Raw genomic sequence first — 12814 nt, forward strand, 5'->3', positions numbered from 1 at the left:
AACATTTAAGCAACTTTTATGGCGGCTACTTACATTTAGCTCAGTGGTGCAGAACCAGTGACTGTCAAGTGCAGATGCAGAACAGAAGCGCGACCTCCGACAGTACAGGTGCTGGCCAGTAAATTAGAATATCATCAAAAGGTTGAAAATATTTCAGTAATTCCATTCAAAACGTGAAACTTGTACATTATATTCATGCAATGCACACAGACCAATGTATTTCCAATGTTTATTACGTTTAATTTTGATATTTATAGGTGACAACCAATGAAAACATCAAATCTGGTATCTCAGAAAATTAGAATATTCTAAAGGCCAATGAAAAAATGTTTGTTTCTCTAATGTTGGCCAACTGAAAAGAATGAACATGAAAAGAATGTGCATGTATAGCACTCAATACTTAGTCGGGGCTCCTTTTGCCTCAATAACTGCAGTAATGCGGCGTGGCATGGACTCGATCAGTCTGTGGCACTGCTCAGGTGTTATGAGAGCCCAGGTTGCTCTGATAGTCGTCTTCAGCTCCTCTGCATTGTTGGGTCTAGCGTATTGCATCCTCCGCTTCACAATACCCCATAGATTTTCTATGGGGTTAAGGTCAGGCGAGTTTGCTGGCCAATCAAGGACAGGGATACCATGGTCCTTGAACCAGGTGCTGGTGGTTTTGGCACTGTGTGCAGGTGCCAAGTCCTGTTGAAAGGTGAAGTCTGCATCCCCATAAAGTTGGTCAGCAGCAGGAAGCATGAAGTGCTCTAAAACTTCCTGGTAGACGGCTGCATTGACCCTGGACCTCAGGAAACAGAGTGGGCCAACACCGGCAGATGACATGGCACCCCACACCATCACTGACGGTGGAAACTTTACACTGGACCTCATGCAACGTGGATTCTGTGCTTCTCCGCTCTTCCTCCAGACTCTGGGTCCTTGATTTCCAAAGGAAATGCAGAACTTGCTTTCATCAGAAAACATAACTTTGGACCACTCAGCATCAGTCCAGTCCTTTTTGTCCTTGGCCCAGGCGAGACGCTTCTTGCGCTGTTTCATGTTCAAGAGTGGCTTGACACACGGAATGCGACACCTGAATCCCATGTCTTTCATGAGTCTCCTCGTGGTGGTTCTTGAAGCGCTGACTCCAGCTGCAGTCCACTTTTTGTGGATCTCCCCCACATTTTTGAATGGGTTTGTCGTCACAATTCTCTGCAGGGTGCGGTTATCCCTAGAGCTTGTACACTTTTTTCTACCACATTTTTTCCGTCCCTTCGCCTGTCTGTTAATGTGCTTGGACACAGAGCTCTGCGAACAGCCAGCTTCTTTAGCAATCACCTTTTGTGTCTTGCCCTCCTTGTGCAAGGTGTCAATGATTGTCTTTTGGACAGCTGTTAAGTCAGAAGTCTTCCCCATGATTGTGGTGCCTTCAAAACAAGACTGAGGGACCTTTTAAAGGCCTTTGCAGGTGTTTTGAGTAAATCAGCTGATTAGAGTGGCAGCAGGTGTCTTCTATATTCAGCCTTTTCAGAATATTCTAATTTTTTGAGATACCAAATTTGGAGTTTTCATTAGTTGTCACTTATGAATATCAAATTTAAATGTAATGAACATTGGAAATACATTGGTCTGTGTGCATTGCATGAATATAATGTACAAGTTTCACGTTTTGAATGGAATTACTGAAATATTTTCAACCTTTTGATGATATTCTAATTTACTGGCCAGCACCTGTAAATGCACCTCCAACCCTCACTCTTCTTCTCGGTCTGCTGCTGAGAAGCTTCGAGAGCTGACTGAGCAAATGCTACAAAATAAAAGCACTTCCTGTGCGTGTAATTTCACAATAATTCGTAATTTCATGCTTAATATGTTATTTAGGACAGACAGACAGAGTAGTTATTTCAAAATAAGGCAAAGTTTCAAGCAAGGATAAACTCAGTATGGAGGAAGTGATTATGTTAAACAGAAAGGACATGTCAAAAAGGACTGATTTCAAAATATATAAAGCTTTACAACAGGATTTGATTGTTAAGAATATAGATATTAAAGAAAAATGGGAACTGGAAGTGAACATAATGATAACAGATGAGGAATGGGAGGAAACACTTGAAGCAGGCCATAAACTAACTAATAGTCCGTCTTGGAGGGAATTTGAATGGAAGGTGAAGATGCATGCTTTAAAACTCCACTTATCATGTCTAAATAGTAATGTTTCAAATTTATGTTGGAGAAAATGCGGGCTAGTGGGAGACTTTTCACATATACTTTTGGACTGCCCTAAATTCATACCATTCTGGGAAGGTGTTAGGGAGAAATTGAAAGAACCTTGAAGGTGAAATTACAATTTAAGTTAAAATGGTTTGTACTGGGAATGCTGCACCAAAAATCATACACACATAATGGAGACATACGTAATCAGAATTCTGCTTATGACTGCCAAGAAGTGTATTACAGTTTTATGGCTGGACACAGAACCCCCAAGAGTGGCACAGTGGAGAGGCAGAGTTAGACAGGTCTACAAAATGGAACAAATTAATGCAAGACTATGACTGGGACTAGGGAAATTTGAAAAAATTTGGGAACCAATAAAACAAATGTTGGAAAGATAGTACTCTCATTTGAAAATTATTATTATTAATTTTAATTTTTTTATTTATGTATTTTTGTCTTTTGGGTGAGTTATTTAGCTAGATCAAAGTAAAATGTAGAATGTAGTAGAGAGCAGATAAGATGAACACAGAGAAAGCTTGTCAGAACTATATGTACTGATTGGTGATTTGGTTAAGTTGGATAGATCTCATGGCCACAAGGAAATTCGAACTTTGTTCAGGGAAACACTGCCCTGGAGAAGGGAAGAAGAAACTCAAATGCACCTCCATGTAAATGTTGTTGTCCTAATTCAAAAATAAAAAGTTCCAAAAAAAAAATATATATATATATATATATATATATATATATATATATATATATATATATATATATATATAATAAAGACATTAAAGAACCGAACTTCTTGAATGTTTTTTGTGACAAAGAAGTATCTGTTCCAAACCCTCTATCAGAGAAAAATCAGAGTTTTAGAAATAACGGGACACTCAGTAGAGCCATTATATTATATTTTTTACAAGTGTATGTAAACTTCTGACCACAACTGTATATATATATATATATATATATATATATATATATATATATATATATATATATATAATAAAGACATTAAAGAACCGAACTTCATGAATGTTTTTGTGACAAAGAAGTATCTGTTCCAATCACTCTATCAGAGAAAAATCGGAGTTTTAGAAATAACGGGACACTCAGTAGAGCCATTACAAGTGTATGTAAACTTCTGACCACAACTGTGTGTATATATATATATATATATATATATATATATATATATATATATATATATATATATATAAAAGTATATATATATATATATATATATATTAAGTATACTTATACATTACTTGGTGAAATATACTTCTGATAGAGTCAAGTACAAGTATAGTCTAAATGTAAGTAAACTTTAATGTAAGTATGTATTAAAGTATACTTAGTAGTATTTAAAAAATGTACTCAGATAACTATACTTCTAATAAGTACATTGAAAGTAAACTTGGAAGTATACTGTATTCATTTTTAGTATACTTCAAGTATACTTCAGTGTACTTCTTTTTGGTAAGGGATGGCCTTGAATACAAGTCAAATCTCATTGGACAAGGCTATGATGGAGCCACAGATATGAGTGGCAAACACTCTGGTGTTGCTGCAAGGATAAAAGAAAAGGCAAACAATGATTTTTATGTCCATTGCAATGCACACTGTCTAAACCTGGTTTTGGTTGACACTGTAAAATCAGTTCCAGAGGCTGATTCCTTTTTCTCCCTTCTTGAGAGGCTTTATGTGTTCATGTCAGGATCCTATGTGCACCAGAGGTGGCCGGATGTTCAGAAGGAAATGTATGGTGGCCAGCCCAGGGAGTTGGTAAAACTCAGTGACACAAGATGGGCATGTAGAGCTTTGGCTTGTAGGAACTTAATGGATAGGTTACCTGCTGTGTTACGTGCTCTTCAGGACATAAGCACAGAAAATCATAGACAGATCTATTGATGCTCGAGGTTTGCTTGCAGATTGATCTAACCTTTATTAGCCTTCTTGCTACCTTCCGAAAGTTGTTCGGAAACACAAAGCTGCTTTCCGACTTATTGCAGTCACCTTCTGTTGATTTAGCTATGGCAGTAGACATGGTTAAGTCCCTTTGTGATTCATTTCAGGAGTACAGGACTGACACATACTGTGATCAACTATGGCATGACATAATGGAGACTGCCAAACAGTGCAATGTAGCTATTGAGGATGGTGAGAGAAAGAGGTTGCAAAAAATAAACTCTAGGCTAGGTGGCTCTTTTGTGACATGCACTTTAGGCTTGCGAGAGGGTAATGATGACAAAGAAACATTCAGACAGAGACTGCTCTACCCCATTCTTGACAGAATAATGTGTGAAATGGACAGAAGGTTTTCAAAGAACAGCTGCACAATAATGAAAGGTGTACATGCCTTACTTCCTAAATGTAGTCAATTCCTTCAAGATAACCTGGTACTTGACTTGGGTAAAATGTATGGATGTGATTGTGAAGATCTTAGCCATGAACTTCACCAGGCTAGGAACATTTTGAAAAGAAAAAGTCATAGTAAGGCTACACAGTTATCAAGCATTTTAGACTTGACTCTATTTTTAGAGCCACACCAAGAAGTGTTCCATGAGTTGTTCAGGCTGTGCAAAATAGCTGTGGCTCTTCCAGTTAGTAGTGCTGCCTGTGAGCATAGCTTTTCAACTCTGAAGCTCATCAAAAATCACTTAAGGACAACAATGGGAGACAGCAGGCTAAGTCATTTGGGAGTACTTAGTATTGAGTCAAGAAGAGCAAAGACATTGGACCTGGATGAATTCATTACAGTGTTTGCAAGGCAACACAAGAACAGACGGATTAATCTGTTGTGAAACCATATTTGAAACATTTGAGGGTACAAGCACACAATCTGATTTGTGTTTAGAAATACTTTTTTTAACTGTAAATGATTTGATGACTGTACTGAAACTTGATGTTAAAGTATGATCGTCCTTGTATAATTTTTATTTGCACCTATTGTATGTAGTTTAACTGAGGCCTTCGTCCAGGCTAATTTATCTGATTTATGTTGGCACTTTATGATATTACAATCTTTTGTACTGTTCTTTTATGAACAGTTAACTAAAAAATAAATAGGTTTCACTTTACCCAGTGTGTTGTTTTATATGTGTTTGTATTGGTTGATTATTTTATGTCTTTGAACACATTTCTTCTCCAGCCCTCAGAGAGTACAGACGCTTTTTTTCTCAGCTCCCTTATCTGCTTCCCCAAGGCTCTCTGTCTGCCTACAGAGCACCTCTCTGCATTTCTCCTGAAATCACTACTTCTTTTTTGGAAAATGGACTTAATTAACTGGTCATTCAACGCGATTGATAAAATTTTTTCTACGATGAGAACGGAGAAGGGGGCTCTCACCTGTCCCGAGGGGACATTCGCAGCGGGATATGCACTCGATTCTTGGGAGGTCTGGCGAATCGTGTGCCTCTCTCAGTTGTCCATCGAGGATGTGGAAGATTTGTGGATGTTCGGCCTGGCCTGATGATCACTGGATTTCTTCTGATTGGAGTGGGAGGACATCTGGTTTTCTGGAAATTTGGGAAGACGGGAGCGATTGGAGTGCGACCCGCGCCCATGGAATGTGCCGCTCGTGCGGTGACCTCACAGACTGGGACGTTACTCGAGGTGAACCGTGAGCTGGATAATGTCCTCGAGGCGTTGCCTGTGTTAGTGTGCAAGACGGATGTCATCTCGGAGAGGGTCGCCGAATGATGTGGGGATGTTTAGAACGTAAAATTGGCTTCACTGGTGGACATGAATGACCACTTATAGACTCCAAGGCAGAGAGGAAAATTATCTCTGCCTGCCCCAAACAAAGTCATGTTTATCCTTATGACGCCAAGGCAGCCTCTCAAGGCTGCTTCAACACACCCCCACGAAAGGAGGAATGCTGACAGATGCTGTGTCCCGACCTTCCCCCCCTGCCTTCAGATTGTGACTTCTGCTTGAGGTCAGCGACCTGCTGGAAACTCAATGTGCTCTCTGTTCCTTATCTCTCCCTCCCACCTGTCTGTCTGCAGCTGGTTGATGCGCCGTACTGGCAGCTCCCGTTGGAGGCTTCAGGATCCCGCCTAACCCCGCCTCCCCATCGGACTCTGATGTTTTGTATCTGTGCTGTTTGTGCTTCTATGTTGAGTTTTTTTTTTTGTATAATAGAGTTACTCCCCGCTGGGTCTAACTCTGCTATGCCTTTATTTTACCTTACCCCCAATTATCCTCATGTAACACCCTTTTCATCTATCTACTAAGGTAGCGCGACTCATGCTGCGAATGACCGCAGTCACCAATTCTTGTCATGTGTCTTACCCATGTATGTCTGATCTCTGAATTGTGTGCACTGAAACTCAATTTCGTTTCTCTGTATGTCTTGCACATGTGGTAGAAATGACAATAAAATGACTTTGACTTTGACAAGAATGGTAATTTTGGTGGCCTTAAATTAATACAGTTTATTTAGTTTTATTTAAACAATATCAAAACATAATAGGCCATTTAAAATAGATACAGGTAGTGGAGACAAACAATGGTCAAGGAACAAAGTGGAGTTTACAAATTCTACAATGCAAAAAAAAAAAACCCTATTGATTTTGTGATGGGTGAAACTCCCCCATCTAAATAAGTACAACTACTGGTGCCACCCATGCAAAAACAGGTGCCCTACCTGGGCCACCCCATTTCATAAGGCCTGGACACGCCACTGCCAGAATGCTATCAAGTCTGACAACTGGAAGGAATTGGACCGACTCTGATGGAATGGGCGGGGCTGACTCTGGAAGGGGTGGGGCTGACTCTGGTGCAGCTCCACCTTCTGGTGCAACTCCGCCTTTGTGGTTCTGCAGCGAGCACCGCTTGGCTTGGCATCCAAGAGAAATAAGGAGGAGAGCTTCGACAGGTGTAACTTTTTATTTGCGTCAGGCTGTAGATGCACACATCTCATTCCCAGAATAGCACCGAGCACCTGGTGCCGGTCACTGTGCAAACACCGTGAAAACTGAAAATACATAATTTACAAACAAATTAAAGACAATCGCTGACAATCAGGAGCAACAAACAGAAAAAAAGAACAAATACCTTGCTCCTCTTGCCATGGGGTGCAATCAAAGTAATGTCACGTAGAGGCTTGGCACAGCAAGACCATAGACTAAATGTACAAGCATTTGTTAGGGCGACACGTTCTTATTTAATCAATTTTAGTCAAAATACCCGCACTTACGTGGAAGTTTGGTCTGCTGCAACACGCCAAGCCAGGTGGAATGCCAACGCCACGTCCACATCCGGGTTAACGCCCACTTATATGCAATTGAATGAGTGACATTGACAATCCAACAGCTCGCAGCCATTTACACTCCCACCAAATCATGATTTATGCAAAAATACTTCACATGATTTTAAAGTAGACAAATGGCAGTTAACAGTACTGTATTTTACTTCCTAATTAAAAACAAAGAGCAAAAACTTAACTCTCAACTAACACAACCAGTTTTTGTACAGGACGTTCAAGAACGGACACGGTTCTGTCTACCATTCAGATCTCTGTTTCCCATCTGAACCTTAACTCTTCGGACTATTCCGTCGTTTCCCTCTGCAGTGCCAATCACACGACCCAGTTGCCACTGACATCTTGGAAGTACATCATCTTTAACAAGGACTATGTCATCCACCTTTACATTGCGGCGCAGTTTGTGCCATTTTTGTCTGAGAGAGGTTACTGAGATATTCTCTTTTCCATCTGCTCCAGAATTGTTCTACAAGAAACTGTACTCCACGCCACCTTTGAAGTGCATACACGTCTTCTTTGACAAAAGTTCCAGGTGGTGGTAAAGCGATTTTAGACTTCATAAGGATAAGACGATAAGGAGAGAGTGGTTCAGGTACGTTAGGTTCGTTAATGTTGTAAACAGTTAAGGGACGACTATTAACAATAGCCATAGCCTCATAAAACAAAGTCCTGCAATGTTGTGTCTCCTTTCTGACCAGATGTTGAATAGATGGTAAAAGGTCAGGCTGTACCTAAACTGATCATTGCTGGGCGCTACACCTGCTCCAATACTCCTGCCAACTCTTGTAACTCCTGCTTTTATAGCGAGTCTCAAATTGAACAGAAAATGTTTCACTTCTACATAATAAAAAGAAAGAGCAAAGCCCTGTAGGAAGCAGCCATTTGTGATTTGCATAGTAAGTCATCAGCATTTTTTAAATCTTAAAAAAATTATTTTGTATTTTTAGCTGCCATCTTTTGCTTCTTTCATTATTTTCTTTTTTTTTTCTTAAAATGTCTGTTTGAAAAAACTCACCTTTCCATTTTTATTTTGTTTTTGTTGTCTTTTTCAGTGATTTTTACTCATCTTAGCAGATGACCTGCTAGGCCGGTAGATTCTCAGCGGGGCCGGTAACTTTTCTGACCCATCGGCCCAGCTGGCCAGTTGGTTGTGCAGTTCATTCCCACGCCTGAATAGCCACCTCTGTTCCCAAAATGCCCCACACTCAGGACCCACGGCCCCGCCCAGATCCCCACACGGGGTCGCCCCCACCCAGACTCACTCAGGAGCAATGCAGCCACCAGGCAGCAACCCACGGCCACCGCCAAGATGCCACAAGGGGCCCCACTCACAACCGCTAGTAGTCCACCCCGAGGCAACCCAAGCACCTCCAGAGCAGGGCAGCAGCCCCTCAGCCCCAGACCCACTCCAAACTCAAACCCTCCACCCTATCACCCACGTCATCCCGCAGGACAATATCAATGACCCCCCCATCACTGTTATGTGATCAAAAGAGCCCAGAGAGATTGATTTGAGGTGGAAGCAGAGGCTATATCAAGTATAATGTGATCCAACAAAATATTTCTATACTGGTTAATGCAAAGAGTATCTTTATTTTTCCAGTTCGTGAGGATAGTTTTCTTAGCGATACATATGGCAGTCAGAACCACGTGAACCAAAGATGTTTCAATCGGGACATCGTCCAGGTTTCCCAGCAAACAAAGAGAGGGGGAAGTTGGGATATGACATTTCAGACACTTTGACAGGTCTTCACATACTCTACCTCGAAATTCCTGGACAGGTGGACAGGACCACAGTGCGTGGATGTAATTGTCAGGAATGTTGTGTGTGCAGTGTGTACAGGTGTCAGACGACACAAACCCCATCCTGAACATCCGATGACCTGTATAGTGTACTCTGCAGCATTTTGAATTGAATTAATTGTAAATTGGGGTGTCTGATCATTTTAAAAGTTTTTAAACAAGTTTGGGACCAGAAGTTCTGGTCAAAGCTGATTGATAGACCCACCTCCCATTTTTCAATAGGGATTGCTATTCTATCATCTATTTTGGACAGTGTCTTATAAATTTTGGACTGTAGTTTGGGGTGTTTGAGATTACAGAAGTCTAGTACCCTTGGTGGCGTTTGTAATTCTACTTTATTACACTTACATTTTTGTTTAACTATTGATTTAATTTGGTGATATTCTAAAAAGCTATTCTTATCTATTCCAAATTGGGAGCCTATTCTATTAAATGGGATGAAGCCCAATCCTTTATATATGTGTTCCAGGTATAGGATTCCTTAACTTTTCCAGTGTGTCTGGACACACAACCATTTCTAGGGTTTACAAAGAATGGTGTGAAAAGGGAAAAACATCCAGTATGCGGCAGTCCTGTGGGCGAATATGCCTTGTTGATGCTAGAGGTCAGAGGAGAATGAGCAGTTTCAAGCTGAATGTTTACATTCTAACCCTCCCACTGTCCTAATGGGTGACCCCGAGAGGAAAGGTGACCATTGAGCAGGGTTGATGGTTCATCCCTTGAGGTCCACGTGGCAGGGGTGAGGTGGTGCTCACTCCTCACCCCTGCCTCATGGACCTCAAGGGAAAGTGGGAGGGTTACATAAGATGCACAAAAATGCCAAAATAATGACCTCACTTGTCTACAGCATTTTTAGTCACGTACTTATACGTTTATCAGTAAAAGTGCACTTTAAATTTATTTGTAATGTCCTTTGTGGACTCTCATGTGACTGTTTAAATTTTTCTTATGGCTAAATCTTTGTCCACATAACTCACAGGCAAAGAGTTTCCGTCGTGTGTGGACTCTCATGTGAGTGTTCAAATTTGTCCTTCGATTAAAGCTTTTCCCACAGAGTTCACACACAAACGGTTTCTGTCCTGTGTGGACTCTCATGTGAGTGTTCAAATGTGTCTTTAGAGTAAAGCTTTTTCCACAGAGTTCACACGCAAACGGTTTCTGTCCTGTGTGGATTCTCATGTGACTGTTTAATGTTGATTTTTGCCTAAATCTTTGTTCACAGAGCTCACACACAAAGGGTTTCTCTCTTGTGTGGATTCTCATGTGAGTGTTTAATGTTTGCTTAAAACTAAATCTTTGTCCACAGAGCTCACACACAAAGGGTTTTTGTCCTGTGTGGACTCTCATGTGAGTGTTCAAATTTCCCTTTAGAGTAAAGCTTTTTCCACAGAGTTCACACGCAAATGGTTTCTGTCCTGTGTGGACTCTCATGTGAGTGTTCAATATTGATTTTTGACTAAATCTTTGTTCACAGAGCTCACACACAAAGGGTTTCTGTCCTGTGTGGACTCTCATGTGAGAGTTCAAATTTTCCTTTAGAGTAAAGCTTTTTCCACAGAGTTCACACGCAAACAGTTTCTGTCCTGTGTGGACTCTCATGTGACGGTTTAATGTGAATTTACGACTAAATCTTTGTTCACAGAGCTCACACGCAAAGGGTTTCTGTCCTGTGTGGACTCTCAAGTGACGGTTTAATGTGAATTTACGACTAAATCTTTGTTCACAGAGCTCACAGGCAAAGGGTTTCTCTCTTGTGTGGACTCTCATGTGTCTGTTTAAACATTTATTATGATTGTGACAAATGTCACAACTAAATGTTTTTGGGTTATTCTGGACTTTCCTGCAAAAGTCTACATGTTGCTTTACTCTAACATTTTTCTTATTAACCACACATCCTGAAGATCTTATTGCTGAATGGCTCGTCACTCTTTCATGTCTCTGGAGAGACCACTTGTGGAGAAACTCTTTACCACACTCGAGGCAGCAAAAGGATTTGTTGACAGTCTTAATATCTGACTCAGAAGACCTGCTCTCATTGCAGTCAGTGTCTCCATCTCCAGTTTCAGAACTAGAGTCTAATAGCTCAACATTTAGATTCACATCATCTCCACTAACTTCAGTCTCTGAAGAATCAGATATCTGTTCATCGGGGTTCAGAACTGGGTTCCTGCTAGATTCTGCTTCTCTGCCAGTTTCTGCTGTTGTCTGGTCAGCTGAGCTGTTGGTTGGAACATCTCTGTCCTCTATTTGCTGCTGATAAAGAAGATGTAAGACCAGAGGTTTGTCTTCATCATCCTCACTTTTTATAGAACCTGATATGAATGGAAACCTGGCAGAATTAGTCTCCTTCTTCAAAAGGAGCTGCTCTCCTTCCAGACTGGTCCAGAGTTCCTCCTGTTCCTCCTTTATGTGGAACTGTTCTGGGTGCTGCTGGTCCACACCAGCACTCTGATCTTCAGGAGCTTCTTCTTTAACCATCTGGAGAACATCTATGGGAAACAGGAACACAGTATGTGAATTAACCACTGTAACTTTATTTTCACACATATATCAACAAACAGTTGAATTACTGGTTTAAGTTGGTGAGATCAGAACTAACTCGGAGAACATGAATTAACTTTTGCATTGAGTGACTTTTTTTATCTGAGGTGAATGAATAAATATAAAAAAAAAGTAGAATTACTAGAATTGATCAAATTTTTCTTATTTTCAAATTTTTCTGTTTTGGTGGCCTTGTCTTGACAACATGTCTGTGAAGGTTCTCAGTCATCCAGGTCATTGTAGTCTAAGGAGCTTTGAAAGAAAAGCGTCTGGACTTCTTTGAGTTGCTTGAAGACGTTTCACCTCTCATCCGAGAGGCTTCTTCAGTTCTAAGGTCAAATGGTGGAGAGTCCCAGATTTAAACCCAGTGGGAGTTTCCCCCCAAAGAGGGAACAAAAGACCCCCTGATGATCTTCTACATAAACACATTGAGGGATTTTCAAGCTTATTACCTTCCCGGTCGTGCGACCCAACATTACAGCCTACTACACAGCAAGTCCTACCCATTGCTGATGTAATAAGGGTGCCATCCTGCTGCTATCCATTTGTTCCTCAGTCCTCGGTGACAAGAAAGATGGCGTTACCAGGGCGCGCCCCCATCGTGCAATGTCACACTCCAAAGCCCCATTAGAGTCTCATGTCGTGTGAACTGTTGATGTTCGTGCTTATATGTTTGAGGTGTTTTGCATAGCAAAGTTAGCCCCTGTCGAGAGTAACTCTGAAATGCCTTTTTGTCCCTCTCCCCCATTTATCCTCATGTAACCCTTTTCTATCTAATTGAAATGAGCGCCTTGAATGGCAGCTCTCGTGGTCTGCCTGCATCGGTTTGGTTCTACATGTTTTGTGTGTGTAACCTCGCTCAGGCTGAACTGCGGAGTCAAATTTCTGTGCTTCGGGACGCTGGGGCACTGACGATAAAGCTGATTCTGAAAATGGCAGGAGGAAACGATCGTGACAGTTTTTTTAAACTGTCTGTCAAATGAAAACATGTCTCAGCATGTAGGTGTTGTC

The 12814-nt window shown here is 41.1% G+C and overlaps 2 protein-coding genes across 10 annotated transcripts in view; both read right to left on the reverse strand.

The window, feature by feature from the left end:
* Window positions 1–2874, reverse strand: part of LOC129165065 (gastrula zinc finger protein XlCGF57.1) — a 57016-nt gene extending 54142 nt beyond the window's left edge. For all 8 annotated transcript variants that reach the window (XM_070544325.1, XM_070544324.1, XM_070544323.1 and 5 more), the window contains exon 1: window positions 34–2874. In XM_070544325.1, the coding sequence (XP_070400426.1) occupies window positions 394–1398 (1005 nt within the window). In that variant the 5' untranslated portion in view covers window positions 1399–2874 and the 3' untranslated portion in view covers window positions 34–393. The remainder of the gene's footprint in view (window positions 1–33) is intronic.
* A 4190-nt stretch (window positions 2875–7064) lies between these two features.
* The window catches only part of LOC129165064 (gastrula zinc finger protein XlCGF57.1-like), a 42064-nt gene continuing 36314 nt past the window's right edge, over window positions 7065–12814 (reverse strand). For both annotated transcript variants that reach the window (XM_070544316.1, XM_054747305.2), the window contains one exon: window positions 7065–11751. In XM_070544316.1, the coding sequence (XP_070400417.1) occupies window positions 10160–11751 (1592 nt within the window). In that variant the 3' untranslated portion in view covers window positions 7065–10159. The remainder of the gene's footprint in view (window positions 11752–12814) is intronic.

This window comes from Nothobranchius furzeri, chromosome 14 (assembly GCF_043380555.1).
Source record: "Nothobranchius furzeri strain GRZ-AD chromosome 14, NfurGRZ-RIMD1, whole genome shotgun sequence".
In the NCBI taxonomy this organism is placed as follows: Eukaryota; Metazoa; Chordata; class Actinopteri; order Cyprinodontiformes; family Nothobranchiidae; genus Nothobranchius; species Nothobranchius furzeri.